The sequence below is a fragment of the Anolis carolinensis genome, chromosome 4 (genome assembly GCF_035594765.1).
Source record: "Anolis carolinensis isolate JA03-04 chromosome 4, rAnoCar3.1.pri, whole genome shotgun sequence".
Lineage (NCBI taxonomy): Eukaryota > Metazoa > Chordata > Lepidosauria > Squamata > Dactyloidae > Anolis > Anolis carolinensis.
Window position 1 is genome coordinate 72,914,283 of NC_085844.1, and position 20,398 is coordinate 72,934,680.

Below are 20,398 nucleotides of genomic sequence, written 5' to 3' on the forward strand. Positions count from 1 at the left end.
TTAATGTGGAGCCAGTATAGAAATGATGCTATAATATTAGTACTGAGAATATAATATTTATTCGTTTTTAAAGTGATTTTTGCCTTGTCGTTCAAACAGGTATCAAGGAATGGAATGGGGGCATTTGTTAAAGATGTAATGGGTGGAAGATGAGTTCTCTGTAAATGCTCCCCAAACTAATTTAAAACTAGCCTGATTCCAAATTAAAAAGTGGTGCAGAAGGGGAAGTGGAGATTGGCCATGTTTCCAAATTAGACTTCATGGAAACGGTCAAATCCTTTTGTTTCCTTTACTAATCTTCTACCCGTATTCATGGTTATAAACATAGATTCAGGAAAACTGTGATCTCTGCCAGCTTAGATGTCCTAGCTGGTATTTGTAGATTCTTTGAAAGATTCTTTGAAAAATGAAGTGATATATTGTCTTCCCAATTTTGTTTAAGACAGAAGAAGATTAGAACATTTTTGCAGGTCTTTGTAATCAGAATTTCGACACTGCTCTGACTCATGCCCAATTGAAGATGTAAAAGACAAGATTATGCTTGCAGTGTTCCTGAATCTGAGTGCTGTTGTAGGAAACAATGTCTGTCCTGATCTCAGCTTGCAGCAAAGTTTCCTCATTGCCATAGTCCAGCATTTTCAGAGATTGGAGTTCAGTAGAGCCACTTGACTCTTATCCAGAAAGAGTTCAGCGGTAGAGCTATATTCTGTTCAATCTTAATGAGATTTTGAAATGCATTTTAGGTATGTGTTCGTGACTCTTCCATTTTTTTATAAATCCATATAAGAATGGTTTACTTTTATAAAACTTTTACTTGCTTACTTACCTAAGTTTTTGAGCTAGCTTCCAGTATATTCAAAATGCAATAAAACCAGAATTCTGGAATCCTTTACTGGGCAGTGCATGCTGAGCACACAAAGAGTCGGAGATGACTGTGTGAATGAAGAAGAAGAAGAAGCATGCTGATTCTCTCTTATGAATTTTATTTCTGGTGATAAACACAAGTAGCATTAATGAGGGTCAAAGCTTTTGTTTAATAACTCCATCACCATCTTCTGATATTCTGCTTGTTTTGATTGGTTTTTAGGCTGCCACACATGTTGCTGGAGTCTTTTAAAGACATAGTAGATTGTTCAGTATATTGGTGAAGCCTTTCTTTCAGATTCTTATCAGTCCTTCACTGCATTCAAGTGTTCCCATCCATATGTTTAGTAAACATAAGGAAAAAGTGCAGGACCATATCTGCTGGCCACAGCCCTAGTGTCATTGTTCCTACACTGATTTACTGATGTTTATTCAGTTGAATGTAGACAAACAATATCCATCAGACCTCAGGCTATTACATTGTTTCCAAAAGACAACAGGATAATTTGCTTACTCAGTAGGAGTATCTGAATAGCCCTCCCCTGGAAGCCTTTGCTTGACATTGTTGCTCCTAAAACCTTTGGAAACAGCCTCTACTAGAGAAAAAGTTGCTGCAAGCAGAAAATGAAACAGGGTACGGTGGTGCAAGAGGACAAAAACTCTGGTGAGATTTTTAAATTCTGGTTCCTAGGTATTTTTTTTCAAAAGAATATCAAAGTAAAGTAAAATATTCAGGGTTTTGGAAAGTCAGAAGGGACTATTAGATGGAAAATACAGAAGGCAAAGAATCCTGGGACATTAAGAAATAGTACTAGTACTTAGTTTTAGTATGGAAACAGCGAAAAGCTTGTGGTACTTAGAGACTAAATTTCATTACCTTTATAGAATAAATAGGCAACTATCTAATTCATTAGAAATTACTATGAGGTAAGTATTTGAAAGCTGTTGCTATATATTACAATCAGTGCCCTTCTTCCTTAATGCATGGGATTGTACCTGTATAAGATCTAAAATATTTATCCCAAAAGGGAGCCTTCAACAGTTCTTAATTCATTTTGAGAAGAATGATGATAATTTACTCCTGTGAAATTTCCTTCTGAGTAGACATGTAGAATTGTGCCATTACTTATTTTTATTAAAGTCCTGGTATACAGAATCACAGTTCTGGGTAGAGTTTTGTTCTGCTGATGTTTGTATCTGCTTCACGGAATGCATGTTTCAGGACAGCTCTAGCTCTTAGATCTTTGATAAAGGGGGAATGATTTGTATTTGCTTGTGCTAGACACTACTCTCTCTCTCTCTCTCTCTAAACCAAATATAAATCTATCTGGTTTACATAGACTCCTGACAAGTTTAATAAGTATCAGTGAATGTGTGTTCATAATCATCCCAGATTTAGCTGTTTGCCTTACTTTCTTCTATAAGGATTATCAGTATGATGATGATAATGTTTGTTGGATAGCTCTTGTGACACGTTAACTTATAATGTATATGATTTGTTTGAAGTATATCTGTAGCTGTAGGTAATGAGCAGAGGGTTAGAAGCATAATTTCTATTGCCCTTATAAATCCATGTTTGAAAATGTATTTGTCTGCTATCTTGGATTGGTATTGGTGATTTAAAGAAGTTTTCGGCTTTCTAAAATGTCATAAGATGAGGATTCAAGATATGTCCACAATTTATGGATTTCACTGTACATTCAGGATAAGAGTAAATAGTGGTTCTCAGAAATCTATTGTGTAGTATAACTGTGGTATTGAAATAAATGTATATACATACAGTGTATCATATCAATGTGTACTCAGAAGCAAACCTGACTAGATGTATAGTATTTAGGACTGAATTTCATTATTGTGTATTTAATAAGAAGGTTTGTAAACTGTTGATAAAATTTATTGAAAGGGGTATTTGTGAATGCCAGATGACTGTATAATCAATCAGTCTAGAATTAAAATTGGTGGTTGTCTAGAAACTGCTGCCATAAACCTCATAGATATAGCTCCATTATTTCTTAAGTAATGTTGTCAGTTCTATGTTTGAAGAAAAAGATGCAGTCACGTACAATTGGGTATTTTTCAAACTTTGTTCAAGTAGTTCTTTCTGGTTCCTGTTAACATACAGTTAATTGAGATGGAGTGCTTGCGTGGCTTTGTGAGCATCTTATCTTTCCACATACAATGTGCTTATTCCAGAGCACATATCTCCACCTTTATTAAAATTACGTAGAAATAGCAATAATGAGCAAGCTAATTTCAGTGATGATTGTCTACTGTTACATATCTTCATGGAGGATTTTCTCACCTGATAACTTCAAAGATTCTCTAAGACATGACTGAAAATTTGCTAAACTATGCCATTGTTCTTAAGTAAGTGCTGACTTTTTGAGATAAGAGATTTTTCATAATATAACTAAGGATCAATACTTGGTGGACTGTAGAAGAGTGTCACAACACTTAAAGCAAACATATTTAAAATCTCACAGTACTGTATACCAACATTAAAAATGTAAACTGTCAAAATATAAAAACCTGTTAAAATGCAAACCATTAAAAGGAAAACAGCAAAAAGATAATCCAGCACATCGTGTAAGACTCATTCCCCTTGAACAGGCCGTCTTTCAAATTCTATCAAAACAAATAAGATGCCAGTCCAGCTTCTTCGAGAAGGGAGTTTCAGAGCCTTGAAGCAGTTCTCAAGATGGGCTTCCCTGTAAGATCTCAATACCTAGACAGGTTTGTAAGGGAGAATATGCCTCTTTAAATAATCTTAAATTGATATACAACAGGCTCTCTGGTCCGCTGGATCTAAATCTGTAATTTCCACTAGCTGTGATTATCACACCCAATATCACACCCCAGTGGTATGAACGGAGACATGCTGGAACGTACAAACTCACTTGGGTATTATTTAATAATGTGAGGCTTGACCATCTGCAGATTTTTGAATTTGTGGAGAGCCGTAAAAGAGAAACCCCTTGGATATGACATATGTGGCCTTCCTTTGAATGTCTCCTGGAAATATAAGAGGTTCAAAAGACAACAGTAATGTCATTATTGGCTTGGTATGATGTATCAGGCTTTATTACCAGCACTTGTTTGCACTATGTTTCCGGACCTATTTAAGACCACATGAACTATCAAAGGTCCATATAACTTGGGAATGGGCGACTTGAAGAATCACTTATTTGCATAACCTTCAAATTATGTAAATAATATAAACCATAAATCTTTAAATGCTAAATACTAAATCTTTTGTGGTGCCTTCTGTGGCCATGCTAAACATTTCATGCCCCATAAAAATGGGTTTTCAGGGATGGTATTGTGGTAGCCTGTTTTTATTATTATTGACACAACGTCATAGTCTGACACAGCAAACAAGATAGACATGCTGGATCTTGTATCACAAAATCACAAGTCGAACACTTCCCAAGCATTTAGGACTGTGTGATGTATTTTCAGATGATGCACGCAGATCCCAGTAAGGTGGCCTTTTGCAGTTGGCAGATCGTAATTTTGTCAATGTCTATTGTTTCCAAATGCCGGCTGAGATCTTTTGGCACAGCACCCATTGTTGTTGTTGTTGTTGTTATGGCACCAGGTGATGACTTTTTTTCTGAGTTTTCAGCTTTAAAATTGCTTGATTTATAGATTCCTTTGCTGTTTTTCGAATCTGGACATTTTCCACATTTTTGGTACATTTTAAACCTCTAGTTATCGATTTTTATCTTCCATTGCTTATTTGGTGTTAGATTGTGTAATGTGGCCTATTTTTATATTCATTAACTTTTGATAGAAGATGCCTATCAGACTTATTTCATTGTATGAGATATAAAGATAAACTAAATAAATGGAAACTTAAGTAAGAATACGGTATTTTGTTTGTTTCATTCATTTCATTATCTTAAACATAGCTGCAAAATATTTATGTTTATAACTTGATGTTCCAGTTAATTAATTTTCTCTATTGTTAGGATTGTTGATGAAGGGATCTTATGCAGATCTTTCATTAATAAGTCAAAGTTGACTTGACAACAAATAAAAACAAAATGCTGCAATAGGACACTTTGCTGAACTTTACCAAAATACTGAAAGTTATGAAATTTTAACCTAATACAGTAGAGTCTCACTAATCCAAGCCTCGCTTATCCAAGCCTCTGGATAATCCAAGCCATTTTTGTAGTCAATGTTTTCAATATATCGTGATATTTTGGTGCTAAATTCGTAAATACAGTAATTACAACATAACATTACTGCGTATTGAACTACTTTTTCTGTCAAATTTGTTGTCTAACATGATGTTTTGGTGCTTAATTTGTAAAATCATAACCTAATTTGATGTTTAATAGACTTTTCCTTAATCTCTCCTTATCATCCAAGTTATTCGCTTATCCAAGCTTCTGCCGGCCTGTTTAGCTTGGATAAGTGAGACTCTACTGTATTTACAATGCCAGGTCTTTTTACCCATTCAGTATAAATCCCACAGTTCTCACAAATCTTTTTCTATAAACAAATAGTTTCAGTGCAGTCACTATTTAAAAGGATGGGTAAGTGGGACTCAGAAAATAAGGTTTGCTTTTATTTCTTTTTCATATTTGCATATCTGTTTGTCTAAATCCCAGCTTGAGTAGAAAACTTTGAAAAGTTTAGCTTTGAAAAGCTAATTTTTGCTTTAAAAATGATTGTTTCAGAGTTCTGTCTTAGTCATGTTTATCTAATCTATGCTCAAATAAGATTTTTTGATACAAGTTCAGGACTTATATGTGTGACTCATGCTCATATCTACTGCCTGGCCTTTTTGTTATCTCCCAGCACCTCTAAAACATCTTTATGTTTTTGTACTTCTGTCTGATAACAACTTACTTAAACCTTAGACAAAAATAGTATGCATTCTCTAGTGTCATATAGCTTTGTTAAACTTTGTCAATGTCTTTGTATTAATATATCAGTCAATTCTCATGGTATCTTTATTTTAAGATCAGGCTAGAGATAGTGTCTTGTTTTCCCCAATGCTATCCAGAAAAGCAATAAAACAAGATATATCAGTTTACTATTTCAGTCGATCCATTTGGCTGGTCCTAAGAGACAGGATTACAGCATATCATTCCTGTTAAGTAAGTCATGATCAAATAAGGGGAGTGACATTGGTTTTTAATATTAATGACAATATAGTAGCTACAAAGTTTATTGCTAAAATTTAGAATAATAAAAAAATGGCAAACAGGGTCTTCAGCATTGTTTACAGCCTTCAGTGATACTTACTTTATAGTCGCTGGTAGAGTTCCATCAATGTAGTATGAATGACTATTTCTTGTACATGTGGTCCATCTGATAATATATTCATGGGCTGAATTTTTTTGAAAAGATATAAAAAATATGACTTATTCATGAAAACAACATAATCTGATTCTTAAAAATATAGCATGCCATGTTACTGACAACACATTGCTTATAATACATTATTATCTAAATCTTTCTTTATGTATATATATACCCACACACACGCATATTCATATATATACATACTATATATTAATGTGGTCAAGATTCATTGGTTTATTTTGGTTTGCAGTGCAAGTGAAATCAAGATTTTTTTTCTCTCACACTGCAGCCTTTAATGTTACCAACTTTTTTCCCAGAGGTTTTTTTTTTAGCCCTTCAGAGGTACAGTAGAGTTCCGGTTATCCGGCATAAACGGGCGGGCCGAATGTCGGACAACTGGAACTATCGGATAATAGGCCCAGTTTAGAGAAGCTCTGGTGTGTGCTTGCTGCTTAGCAACACGCACCGGGGCCTCTCCAAAGTGCCGGGAGCTTGGCGAAGGGAAGAGGCTCTTCCCCCCACCAAGCGCCCGGTTTAGAGAAGCTCTAGTGTGTGCTTGCTGCTTACCAACACACACTGGGGCTTCTCCAAAGTACCGGCACTTGGCGAAGGGAAGAGGTGCTGGGTGCTTGCCGAGAGGGAAAGTCTGCGCCAGCCACATCTCGTCCCTCCGGCAAGCACGCTGAACCACGCTCCCTGGCCTGACACATCTGATAATACGGTATGTTGGATAACCGGAAGTCGGATAGCTGGAACTCTGCTGTATTTTAGGGGATGCATAGAACTGAAGAGAACTACAGTAGAGTCTCACTTATCCAAGCTAAACGGGCCGGCAGAAGCTTGGATAAGCGAATATCTTGGATAATAAGGAGGGGTTAAGGAAAAGCCTATTAAACATCAAATCAGGTTATGATTTTACAAATTAAGCACCAAAACATCATGTCATGCAACAAATTTGACAGAAAAAGTAGTTCAATACACAGTAATGCTACGTAGTAATTACTGTATTTATGAATTTAGCACTAAAATATCACGATATATTGAAAACATTGACTACAAAAATGGCTTGGATTATCCAGAGGCTTGGATAAGCGAGGCTTGGATAAGTGAGACTCCACTGTATTATCAAAACTCCATCATCACTTCTGACAAAAGTGAACTGTGAGAATATATTGGCTTTGAAAAACATTACCATTTGATAGTAATATAACTGCCTTTTCATTTATAATTGCCTTTGAAAAAACTGCAGGGAGGTTATAAGAGTTTTTACTGTTGCTAGTAATACAGGCTAATGCCGCTCCCGGGCACTGTGTGATGTTTGTAAGATACAGATTTTGGTGCAATCTGTCAGGATTTCTGCCTTATATATGCTAATTAAATCAGGAATATTTTCAGGGTGGAATCTTAGCCAGAGATTTAACTGAGTTGGAGTAAGAATACTGGCATCCAGAATGGAGCACTCCTTATTTGCTGGACTTTTCTAGACTGAATCCATAAAATGGCATCTGCATAATTTCACTTCTGTTGCTGTTGAAACGTATTAGCTGTATTCCAATTGCTTACGGATTTATTTGCCACTCCTGAATCTGTACCTTTAAAAATCTGTACTGAAATTCAGGCAAGAAAACATTGACCAGATGATAGCTTTATGCAAAAAAAGTAAGTTTCTTTGGAAAAGGATAACTCGTGGAATTTTAATGCACCTAGCAGTTGCATAGGCCAGTCCGCACAGTATTTTATTCCATAGCTTCAGAGAGAAAGACATATCTTGGGAAAGGCTACCACTGTAGTAAGGAAACAGTGAACTTATAAAAGTGAAGTTCCAGAAATTCAGTGATGATGTGGGACATCAGTTTGATGACTTCCTTGTAATGTATAAATAAATGAAAAAATCGAGTTTTGTAATTGCTCAGGCAATGGTATGCAGTGATTCTATTTTTCCCTGTTGCTCTGAACTTCTTGTTAGAAAAAAATAGCGTTTCAGTTTTAAAATAGCTCTTTCAGTAGTGGAATGCAGAAGTAGTCTGTTGCTCATGGAATTTGTGTTTTGATAATGTGAAAAGAACTTTCAAAATGTAGATATGATTTAAGTAACAGACAATACAAATCAGCTTAAACTTAATGCAGTCACTTGGTTATTCATTCCTTTTAAAAGCCGTCAAAGTTTGAATAGAACACAGTATAATTTTCACAGCAGATCTTATACAGAAGTTAATTTTGAAGTATAATTTCTTTCCCCTTTTCTCTGTGTTTTTGTTCAGAAGTCGTTTAATATTAATGTGGTTAATGTTTAGAAAACCATTTCATCCAACTACCTGTCTAATTTCTTATTTAGTATCAGTAGTGCTATATTTTGCATTCTTTCTCATCTATTCAGGCTACTTTCAAAGCTTCTTTATTTTATAAAAAGTTTTTGGCACTTAATTAGTTTGTCACGTGTGAAAAAACAACTTCACTGACAATAACATGTACATAACACTAGATTACAAAGAAATTGAGATTTGCCCCCTATGAAAATGGTTTCACTGACAATTAAATGTACATAACAGTAGATTACAAAGAAATTTTGTAAATTTTCCCCTGTGAAAAATCCATTATTCATAAGTTTTTGAATACTGGGATAAAATTTTAACACAATAGGAAAATTGCCGTTTGAAGAGGTATAAATTACTTGCCAGTTCAAAGGCTAGTTTTTGAAGTCACATTGCTAAATGTGATTCTTATTTGTTATCATTGTACTGTATATGGTGTGTTTAAATGGTTAACACCTAGATTTAATTTTGGGACAAGAAAATAGGTAATGTTTTTGTGACAGTTTCATGCCATAACCCCACACATGATTACAAAAAAAGAAAATACTGGAATGTTATGAATATGAAATGTAGTCTTTGACAGAGTCATGCATGTGAGTGGAAGTACAGATGCTGCTGCTGCTCAGTCATTTAGTCGTCTCTGACTCTTCGTGACCTCATGGACCAGTCCATGCCAGAGTTCCCTGTCGGCCGTCACGGCCCCCAGTTCCTTCAAGGTCAACCCAATCACTTCAAGGTCAACCCAATCACTTCAAGGTCAACCCAATCACTTCAAGGATACCGTCCATCCATCTTGCCCTTGGTCGGCCTCTCTTTCTTTTTTCTTCCATTTTCCCCAGCATCGTGATCTTTTCCAAGCTTTCCTGTCTCCTCATGATGTGGCCAAAATACTTCAGCTTTGCCTCTAATATCCTTCCCTCCAGTGAGCAGCCGGGCATTATTTCCTGGAGGATGGACTGGTTGAATCTTCTTGCAGTCCAAGGCACTCTGAGGATTTTCCTCCAGCACTAGAGTTCAAAAGTGTCTATCTTCCTTCGCTCAGCCTTCCTTATGGTCCAGCTCTCACATCCATAGGTTACTATGGGGAATACCATTGCTTTGACTATGCGGACCTTAGTTGCCAGTGTGATGTCTCTGCTCTTCAGTATTTTGTCAAGGTTGGCCATTGCTCTCCTCTCAAGAAGTAAACGTCTTCTGATTTCCTGGCTACAGTCTGGATCTGCAGTGATCTTCGCGCCTAGAAATATAAAGTCTGTCACTGCCTCCACGTTTTCTCCTTCTATTTGCCAGCTATCAATAGGCGTGGTTGCCATGATCTTGGTTTTCTTGATGTTTAACTGCAACCCAGCTTTTGCACTTTCTTCTTTCACCTGGGTGATAAGGCTCCTCAGCTCCTCCTCGCTTTCGGCCATCAGAGTGGTATCGTCTGCATACCTAAGGTTATTAATGTTTCTTCCAGCAATTTTAACTCCGGCCTTGGATTCCTCAAGCCCCGCATGTCGCATGATGTGTTCTGTGTACAAGTTGAATAGGGAGGGTGAAAGTATGCAGCCCTGCCGCACTCCTTTCCCAATCTTGAACCAGTCTGTTGTTCCATGATCTGTTCTTACTGTGGCTACTTGGTCTTTATACAGATTTCTCAGGAGACAGACAAGGTGACTTGGTATCCCCATACCACCAAGAACATGCCATAGTTTATTATGATTCACACAGTCGAAGGCTTTAGAATAGTCAATAAAAGAGAAGTAGATGTTTTTCTGAAACTCCCTGGCTTCCTCCATTATCCAGAGGATATTGGCAATTTGGTCTCTCGTTCCTCTGCCTTTTCTGAACCCAGCTTGGACATCTGGCAACTCTCGCTCCATGTATTGCTGGAGTCTGCCTTGCAGGATCTTGAGCATTACCTTACTGGCATGGGAAATAAGTGCCACTGTACGAAAGTTTGAGCATTCTTTAGCGTTTCCCTTTTTTGGTATGGGGATATAAATTGATTTTTTCCAATCTGATGGCCAATCTTGTGTTTTCCATATTTAGTTGCATGTTGCCTGAATCAGTTCTTCTATTATTGGAATACAATATCTGTGGAAGTACAGATATTGTATTCCAATAATAGAAGAACTGATTCAGACAACATGCAACTAAATTGCTTCTTGAAGTACAGTAGAACCTCTACTTAAGAATATCCTAACATAAATATGTTTTAACTTATAAATCCTCACTCGGCCTAAAGTGATGTTTTGACATCTCACTGCTGTTTTACCTCCTGAACATTCTGGGAGGAGTCCAATTTGGAGATTACACTCCAGAGATCTTAAGTCAAGGTATCACTGTATTAGAAGCCTTTATACCAGGCATGGGCAAACTTTGGCCCTCCAGGTGTTTTGGACTTCAGCTCCCACAATTCCCAACAGCCGACAGTCCAAAACACCTGGAGGGCCGAAGTTTGCCCATGCCTGCTTTATATCCATAGAATGAGATTCCTCCAATGAGTCCTCTATGTTTTGATAGAGCTATTTGAAGAAGGCTTACCATCAGAATAAATGCTAAATGTGTTACAAATTTGTACAGAACTAATTTGTCCCAATATAACTGTGGATAATCCACACATACCCCGTTTCCCTGAAAACAAGACAGGGTCTTATATTAATTTTTGCTCCCAAAGATGCACTAGGTCTTATTTTCAGGGGATGTCTTATTTTTCCATGAAGAAGAATTCACATTTATTGTTGAACAACAAAATGAACATTTATTATATACTGTAAAATAGTTGTCATCACAAACCAGCATAACCAGACAAACTGTGAATCCTATCAAGAATTTCTTGTTACTACCATTATTTACATGTACAACAATCTATGGTACCTCTTGCAGTTTAGGTTTCACAAGGTTTCCACGCTGATTTCTCTCTATTCTAGTTTCAATGTAGTCATGAATGATGAATAATATACTATAATAATAATAATAATAATAATAATAATAATAGAATAATAATATAATGATATAAATATATTAATAGGCTAATATAATAATAGGATATAATAATAATAATAATAGAATATGATAATAATATGGTATTAATAGGATAATATAATAATGGGATATAATAATAACAGAATACAATAATAATATAATAATAATATGATAATAGAATAGAATAATAGAATAGAATATAATGGTATACAATATATTAATAGAATAATATAAAATGGAATATAATAATAACAGAATATGCTAATAATATAATAATAATATAATATAATGATATAAAATATATTAATAGGATAATATAAAATGGAATATAATAATAATAACAGAATAATATAATAATAATATAAAATATAATATAATAATAATATAATAATAATATAATGATATAATAATAATATAAAATATATTAATAGGATATTAATGGGATATAGTAATAATAACAGAATATGATGATAATAATATGGTAATAGAGTAATAGTATAAAATAATACATTTCATGGCATAGGAATAAGAATGGGAGAAGAATCCCAATGCATCCTTTGCCTTTAAGAAGCAGAAGGAGCAGAGTGGAAAGGGTGTTCAAGCCCTCCTCCTTCCCTCCCACCCTCCCTCGCGCTGGCACCAGGAGCCAATCAGAAGCCTCTGGGGCGAAGGGAGCGTGGCCAGGACGGAGCCCTGTCTCAGAAGGAAGAAACAGCAGCTCAGCGGCAGCGAGGGAAGGTTCTTTGAGCCACGTATATGCACTGGCGGCTGGGGGACAAGCGGGAGGCAAGGCAGCCACGGAGGCACAGAAAGCAAGCACTCCAGTGCGTATGAGTGCTGTTTCTGCCGCAGAAGCCATGCTTCCCAATGGAACTCTGCTGCAGCCTGGAAGGTCCGATTCTTAGTTGCTAGGCCTTACTTTCAGGGGAGGCCTTATATTTGGCAATTCCTCCAAACCCCTACTAGGTCTTATTTTTTGGGGAGGTCTTATTTTAGGGGATACACGGTATAAATACAAACATTAGGCAATCATTATTTTGCTTTTTCAGGATTTATTTGCATCTTAATAGTTTTATCAAATTTGTAAAAATGTCTACAAAAGGCATATTAAACATCTGCATTTTTTAGAAATCCCCTTATTAGTTAGATAGGTTGTTACATATGCTGTTTTTGTTGTTGTTGTTCTGGATTATATACAAAATTTTCTTTAGTTGGAAATATCCAACATACCCTGGGAAACCCCAAAATACAACGTTTTAAAATATATATGTTAGAATGCTCCAAATGAATATTTCTGCATTATAACTAATAATAGTATTGTCAGCTACTTGGATTATGTCTAACAGTATAATTGTGCAAACGGGTAGAACTTTCTCATGGATTATTCAAGAATCCTGTTTTTATTTCAGTCCTCCCTGTAGGAGATGGGGGGGGGGGGGTACTCTTAACCCTTTAAGTAATATATGAAGACTTTGAAATTTATGCTGGACAGGAGTAAACATAATAATTTGCAGTCACAAAGTTGCTATTGAATGAAATATTTTATTCTTAATGCTCTTATTTGTTTAATGTTAACAGGTACCAGGTAGAAGATGAGTCCTCTCATTTGGATGAAATGCCATTGATGATGTCAGAGGAAGGTTTTGAAAATGACGAAAGTGATTACCACACTTTACCAAGAGCCAGAATTTCTCAGAGAAGAAGAGGTTTAGAATGGTTTGTCTGTGGTGGCTGGAAATTTCTTTGTACCAGGTTTGTTACTAGTTCTGTTGTTTTGTTGTTGTTTTGCATGATAGCTAAATTGTTATATTGTTACATAAAACAAGTTATCGGAAAACCAAAAACGAACAGGAATGGCCCAGCCCTGTGAAATCCATAGCAGAACAATGTTTTTAACCGAGTGGAAATGCCTCTTCCTTTTATCCAGTAACTGTGGAGACAATGTCAGCACTTAGCATGATTGATCAGAACTCAAAAGTCCTTGTAACCTGTAACCATTGCTGAAATTGTCTTTAGTTTCTAACTCCAAATACTGCTGATAGCTAGAACCACATAGTTTTTTATCCACCACCGTTTTGGGGCATTGTAATAATGACCAAAATTGACTAAGACCCATACTTTCAGTGCTGGTTGAGCTGCCACCACAGCCAACTAAATGTGTTGCAGTCCAGTGATAAAGGAAGGATCTCGCATACATATATTGCCTATGCCATTGTCAAATCTGGAGCCAATATTGAGTAATCGATTCCCAGTTTGTGGGAAAGTGGTTAAGAAATAAAGGAATCCTTTAATTATTATTATTATTATTATTATTTTCACATCTGATGTGCATGGATGACTTGAAGCCTTATGGGAAAACTGAAACTGAAATTGAGTCTCTGACCAACACTGTCCGAATCTTTAGCGCTGATATCAGCATGGAGTTTGATCGGAAAAATGTTCGACAGTGGCATTGAAGAAGGGGAAAATCATTGAAAGTGAGGGCATAAATATGCCTAATGGCCAAACGATAAAGTGCCACTATCCAGAGGCCTATAAATATCTGGGTATACTACAGCTGGACAACATCAAACATGAACATGTAAAAACTGGTCAGCAAAGAATACACTCAAAGGGTCAGAAAAATTCTCAAAAGCAAGCTCAATGGAGGCAACACCATCAAGGACATAAACACCTGGGCCATATCTGTCATAAGATATACTCCTGGCATTATAAATTAGATGCAGGTAGAACTGGACAATTTGAACAGAAAAACAAGAAAACTCGTGACCATTTATCATTCACTTCATCCTTGCAGTGATGTTGATCGGCTATATCTGCCTAGAAGATCTGGTGGCAGAGGACTCTTACAAGTAAAACAAGCAGTCAAAGAAGAAGAATGTGCCCTGGTAGAATATGTAAAGAAAAGTGAAGAACCTGCTTTGATTGAAGTCAAAAATCAGAAACTCCTGAAAGCACAGCAGACAAAAAAATAAGTACAAGAAAACTGCGCTACAAACTAGAGCTGACAGCTGACACAACAAAGCATTGCACGGACAGTTCCTTGACAAAACTGAAGGAAAAGCTGATAAGATCTGGCTATAGCTCACCAATGGAACACTGAAGAAGGAGACAGAAGGCCTGACTCTTGCAGCCCAGGAGCGAGCCATCAGAACAAATGCAATTAAGGCCAAGATCGAAAAATCAGCTGATAACCCAAATTCAGACTGTGCAAGGAAGCTGACGAAACTATTGATCATATCCTCAGCTGCTGTAAGAAAATCACACAGACGGACTACAAACAGAGGCACAACTATGTGGCCCAAATTATTCATTGGAATTTATGTCACAAGTATCACCTGCCAGCAGTAAAGAACTGGTAGGATCACAAACCTGCAAAGGTAGTAGAAAATGAACACGCAAAAATACTGTGGGACTTTCGAATCCAGTCTGACAAAGTTTTGGAATACAACACACCAGACTTCACAGTTGTGGAAAAGAAAAAAGTTTGTGATCCTACCAGTTCTTTACTGCTGGCAGGTGGTACTTGTGACATCAGGAAAATAAAGACTTGGTGATAGTGCAACAAAGTATATGCTGTTGCTGATCTTGTTTTTCTTTGCTTCTTCTGAGTTACTTTTATGCAGAAATAGCATATGGTTTCCCCTTGTTTATGGGGAAATGGGGATTTTGGAGTGTGATATCTTGGAGACCCAGTATTCCACCCTTTGAATAGGTTAGAAGACTTAAATGTCCTTATTTTCCTGATCTCACTGCTAAGGGGAGTGATTTGTAGTGTTTTGTTTTTTCTCAGCCAGCACAACCTCCTAGGGACTGTTCCTTGGAATCTGAAGGAAGTGCATCTCGCTAGACGACAACGATGATAATAATAATAATAATAATAATGATATAATAATAATAATAATAATAATTTTATTCTTATACCCCACCCCATCTCCTCGAAGGGACTCGGGGCGGCTTACATGGGGCCAAGCCCAGTCAACAACAATAAAATAACACATAAAACAGATTAAAACAATGAAAACCAGTCGTAAAAATTCACATATAAGGACAAAATGTAAAATCTAGATAAAATCAGGAGAAACCTGGGCCAAAGTGCTAATTATCTCAAAGTCATCAGGAGGGGGTGGATTGTCCAATTTGTCGTCACCTTCAAGGTACTGGAAGAGGCGTAAACACGGGACTATAATTGGAAAAAACAACTGGTCGGACTTACCAAATCAGTTATCGAAGGCCTGCTGGAAGAGCCATGTTTTCAGGCTCTTCCGGAATGAGAGAAGGGTAGGGGCCTGCCTGATGTCCCTGGGGAGCGAGTTCCAAAGCCGGGGGGCCACGACGGAGAAGGCCCTCTCCCTCGTCCCCACCAACTGCGCCCGCGAGGGTGGTGGGAGCGAGAGGAGGGCCTCCCCCGACGAGCGAAGGGATCGTCCAGGCTCATTGGGGGAATTACGGTCACGAAGGTAGGTGGGTCCCAAACCGTTTAGGGCTTTGTAAGTAATAACCTGCACCTTGAATTGGGCTCGGAAAATAAACAGCAGCCAATTGAGCTCCTTGAACAGGGGGGTAAAACGCGCCCTGTAATTTGCTCCAGTTAGAAATCTGGCTGCCGCACATTGTACTAGTTGCAGTTTCCGGGCTGTTTTCAAAGGCAGCCGCACGTAGAGTGCGTTGCAATAATCCAGTCTAGAGGTAACTAAGGCATGGACCACCCTGGTCAGATCAGTCTTCTCGAGGTACGGTCGCAGCTGGCGCACAAGTTTTAATTGTGCAAAGGCCCTCCCAGCCACCGCCGACACCTGGGCCTCAAGTGTCAGCGCCGAGTCCAGGAGGACCCCCAGGCTGCGGACCTGCGCCTTCAGGAGGAGTGCGACCCTGTCAAGCACAGGTTGCCACCCTATGCCCCGATCAGACATACGACTGACCTGGAGGACCTCTGTCTTGTCAGGATTAAGTCTCACCTTGTTCGCCCTCATCCAGAACAACACAGCGGCCAGACACTGGTTCAGTATCTGAGGGGCTTCCTTGGATTTAGGTGGAAAAGAGTAGTAGAGTTGGGTGTCATCCGCATAGAGATAGCACCGAACTCCAAAACTCCAGATGACCTCGCCCAACGGTTTCATGTAGATGTTAAAAAGCATGGGGGACAAAATAGAACCTTGCGGGACCCTACAGGTCAATGGCCAGGGGTCCGAGCAGGAGTCCCCCAGCTTCACCAACTGAGAGCGACCCTCCAGGGAGGACTGAAGCCACTGCAGAGCAGTACCCCCAAGGCCCATCCCAGAGAGCCGTCCCAGAAGGATACCATGGTTGATGGTATTGAAAGCCGCTGAGATGTCCAAGAGAACCAGCAGGGTCACACACCCCCTGTCCAGTTCTCTACGGAGGTCATCCACTAAGGCGACCAAAGCCGTCTCGGTACTGTAGCCAGGTCTGAAACCCGACTGTGAATGGTCCAGAAAACCAGCATCTTCCAAGAATCCCTGGAGCTGAGAAGCGACCAACTGCTCCAAGACCTTGCCCAAAAAAGGAAGGTTAAAGATTGGTCTGTAGTTACTTAAGTTGGTCAAATACAAGGAGGCCTTCTTCAATAGTGGCCTCACTATAGCTTGTTTTAAGCAAGATGGAAATTTGCCCTGCTCCAAGGAGGCGTTAATTATTTTCAAAACCAATCTACTAACCCACCACTGGCCTGTTTTAAAAGCCAGGATGGGCAAGGATCAAGGGCACAGGTGGTCGCCCTCACCGCTCCAAGGATTTTGTCCACGTCATCAGGCTGCACAAGCTGAAACGAATCCCACAAGCTGGAACAGACAGATGCCTCGGTTACCTCTCCTGGCATTGCACCAAAGCCGGCATCCAAGTCGAAACGAATCTGAGCGACTTTGTCTGCAAAATGGTGAGCGAACTCGCTACACCGAGTTGCCGAGTTGTCAGGTGCCCCCCCAACCTGAGGAGGGTGGAGGAGCTCCCCAACAACCCGAAACAGCTCTGAAGATCAATTAGTTGCAGACGCGATGCGAGCAGTCGAGAAAACCTTCCTGGCTGCCCGCAACGCCTCGGAGTAGGCCCTAATAGCGGCTCTAGCCCGTGTTCGGTCAGATGCATCGCGAGTTTTCCGCCAGCGGCACTCTAATCTCCTTCTCATGCGTTTCATCTCCGCCAGCTCTCCAGTAAACCAGGGAGCTGGGGCGACTCCACGCAACGAGAGGGGACATTCGGGGGTGATCGTGTCTATTGCCCTGGACATCTTGCTGTTATAGTGATCAGCCAAGGCATCGACAGGATCGTCAGCCTCCATGGCAGACAGAACCCCGAGAGATCTCAGGAATCCATCAGGATCCATAAGCTTCCTGGGGCGGACCATCTTAATGGGCCCACCATCCCTGCGGAGGTTTGAGGACACGGTGAGTCTTAAACTGATCAGATGATGGTCAGACCATGACAATGGAAGAATAGTTTGCTCTTCCACCCCAACCAAACCGTCACCCGCAACAAAAACCAGGTCGAGTGTATGTCCAGCTTGATGAGTGGGACCCGATATTACTTGGGACAACCCCATGGTCATCATGGCGGCCATGAATTCTTGCGCTTCACCTGTCAAGGTGGCCTCAGCGTGGATGTTGAAATCACGCAGCACCATCAGGCGCTGGGAACCCAATACCATGCTAGAGTCCACCTCTGCTAGCGCAGACAGGGAGACTGCTGTGTCGCGGGGTGGACGGTACACCAGCAGAATCCCCAAACTGTCCTGGATACCCACCTTCAAATGGAGACACTCAAACCCGGCAGATTGCAGGACGGCACATCTGACCAGGGCGATGGACTGCCGAAAGACCACCGCAAGCCCACCTCCCCGCCCTCCAGGCCTGGCCTGCTGATGCACCCCGAAACCCAGAGGACAAAGCTGGGTGAGACTTACTCCGCCCAGCTCATCCAACCAGGTCTCAGTGATGCAAGCCAGATCCGCCTGCTCATCCAGGATTAAATCCTGGATAACCGATGATTTACCGTTGACGGATCTGGCATTGAGCAGCAGGACCTTCAGCCCGGAGGGGCTGCCAAGGAGGCTACCACACCTAGCCTTCTCCAGGATCACAAGAACCTTGTTGCACTTCTCCAGAGGGCTACCAGAATTTTCATCTGACCTAATATCTGGAGAAGGGGACAATTGGGGCCTATCGGAGGGGGAAGGTCTTTCGGTGATGATGATGATAAGAATTTCATTTCTATCTCACCCTATCTTTACAACAGATATTGGTAAACATTCAATGCCGTAAGAAGCTGAGCAAAGACAAAAATAACCAATCCTCCAAATCCGAAAAACAAATCTACATCTACATAAAAAATAATAGCACATTATCAAAAATTAAACAGTAAACATCACGTACAATTTCAAAACTAAGACTTAGGGAGACAAAACAGGAATCTAAACAAAACAAGATAAAGTTTAAAATTTTAAAAAATTACAACCAGCTGTGACCTGCCATTTCTGCTTCATGATGATTATGCATGATATTCTCCTCTCTGTACACTTGAAAGCATAAGAAAGTTTTAGATTGTTTTTTAAAAGAAAGTCAGGAGGGGGCTGTTTTTATCTCTTTGTGAGAGAGTCCCAGACGCGGGGGCGGGGAGGTGTGATCACAGAGAAGGCCCCCCTCTTAAAATGCTAGTGAGCCTTTTCCATGTGCAACTCCTGACTAAATAGGAGCTCCATGATGTTTATATGTGATAAAAATACGCACATCAATGAGTAGAATTGGGTGTATGCTACTTTATTACTTTATCTCTTGCTGAAGTAATGTGTGAAACAACCTTCTGTCTAAGCTACTTTTCTCTGCCCCAAACTCTTGAATCACTTACTATAGTTAAGAGATTAGGATTGTGTTATGGATTGGTATGCTTCCTCTCTGCACTTTTTTGGGTATATATATGAATGTTACTAAAATGAAACTGGGAAAAATATCAAATCTTGAGTACAATACTCAAGACAGGTTGTTCAGTTCCTTACTTCAATGGTGCTTATCTATCACATTCTCAGTAGGTTTTCATGTACCTGCTTTATCCTAAGTGATTATTTATAATCCACTTAGAACAGCCTTCTAGAAAAGTCCCCTTGTCTTGAATGTGTTAGTCCTAAAGGTGGTCATTAAATTTTGGGATTAAAATGGGCAAAAAATCCATTTATAGCCCTCATTCATGACTTTTTTTAACCTGGAAAGAGAGATGGCAGTACCCTTTCACTGATGTTCCTGAGAGCCTTAACACTAATTCACTAACTGTGGGTAATATCTTGAGTTGATTGATGTTGGTGAAAGGGGAAACGTAAATTCATTAACTGATGATAGGTTAACATTTCAGCTTTAAAGGTTAAAAAGTACATGTAACAGATGACTCTAGAGTGAATACAAGTTAGAATTATCTCCTAGTACTCTGCTGCCATTTATAAAGCTCTTGTGTTGAACTCTCATGCTTGACTTCGGCAGAGTCTCTTGAGTAAATTACTCTTGCACTGTCAGGAGCCTCCTTATTTTAGGTTTATAGGTAAAGCACTTTTCACAATAAAAAGCTGCAGTAGTTAGTAGTATGCTAAAGAATTGTACTATTATTGATCAATGTGTTTCTGACTCTAATTTCCATACTTAATTACAGCCAGATGCATTAAAAGTGTTTTCTGAGAGTGAGAATTGCATGTTTTCTAAGTTTAATCTAAGTACTGGCATACGATCTGTTAACATTTATTTAGATTTTGAAAGAAAAATAATCTAAAGAAATATTAAATGAAACAACTGACTGTGTCAATGGCAACGATAACACAGGTTGAACATCCCTTATCCTGAAATCTGAATGGATGGCTGAGACAGTAACCTCTTTGTTTTCTGATGGTTCAGTTTACCACAAACTGTTTCATGCTAAAAATTATTAAAAACACATTT

The 20,398-nt window shown here is 39.0% G+C and overlaps 1 protein-coding gene across 2 annotated transcripts in view; it reads left to right on the forward strand.

Moving 5' to 3' along the window:
- atp9b (ATPase phospholipid transporting 9B (putative)) overlaps window positions 1–20,398 on the forward strand; it is a 157,353-nt gene that overhangs the window by 4,673 nt on the left and 132,282 nt on the right. For both annotated transcript variants that reach the window (XM_003219733.4, XM_008108764.3), the window contains exon 2: window positions 13,044–13,217. In XM_003219733.4, the coding sequence (XP_003219781.1) occupies window positions 13,044–13,217 (174 nt within the window). The remainder of the gene's footprint in view (window positions 1–13,043; window positions 13,218–20,398) is intronic.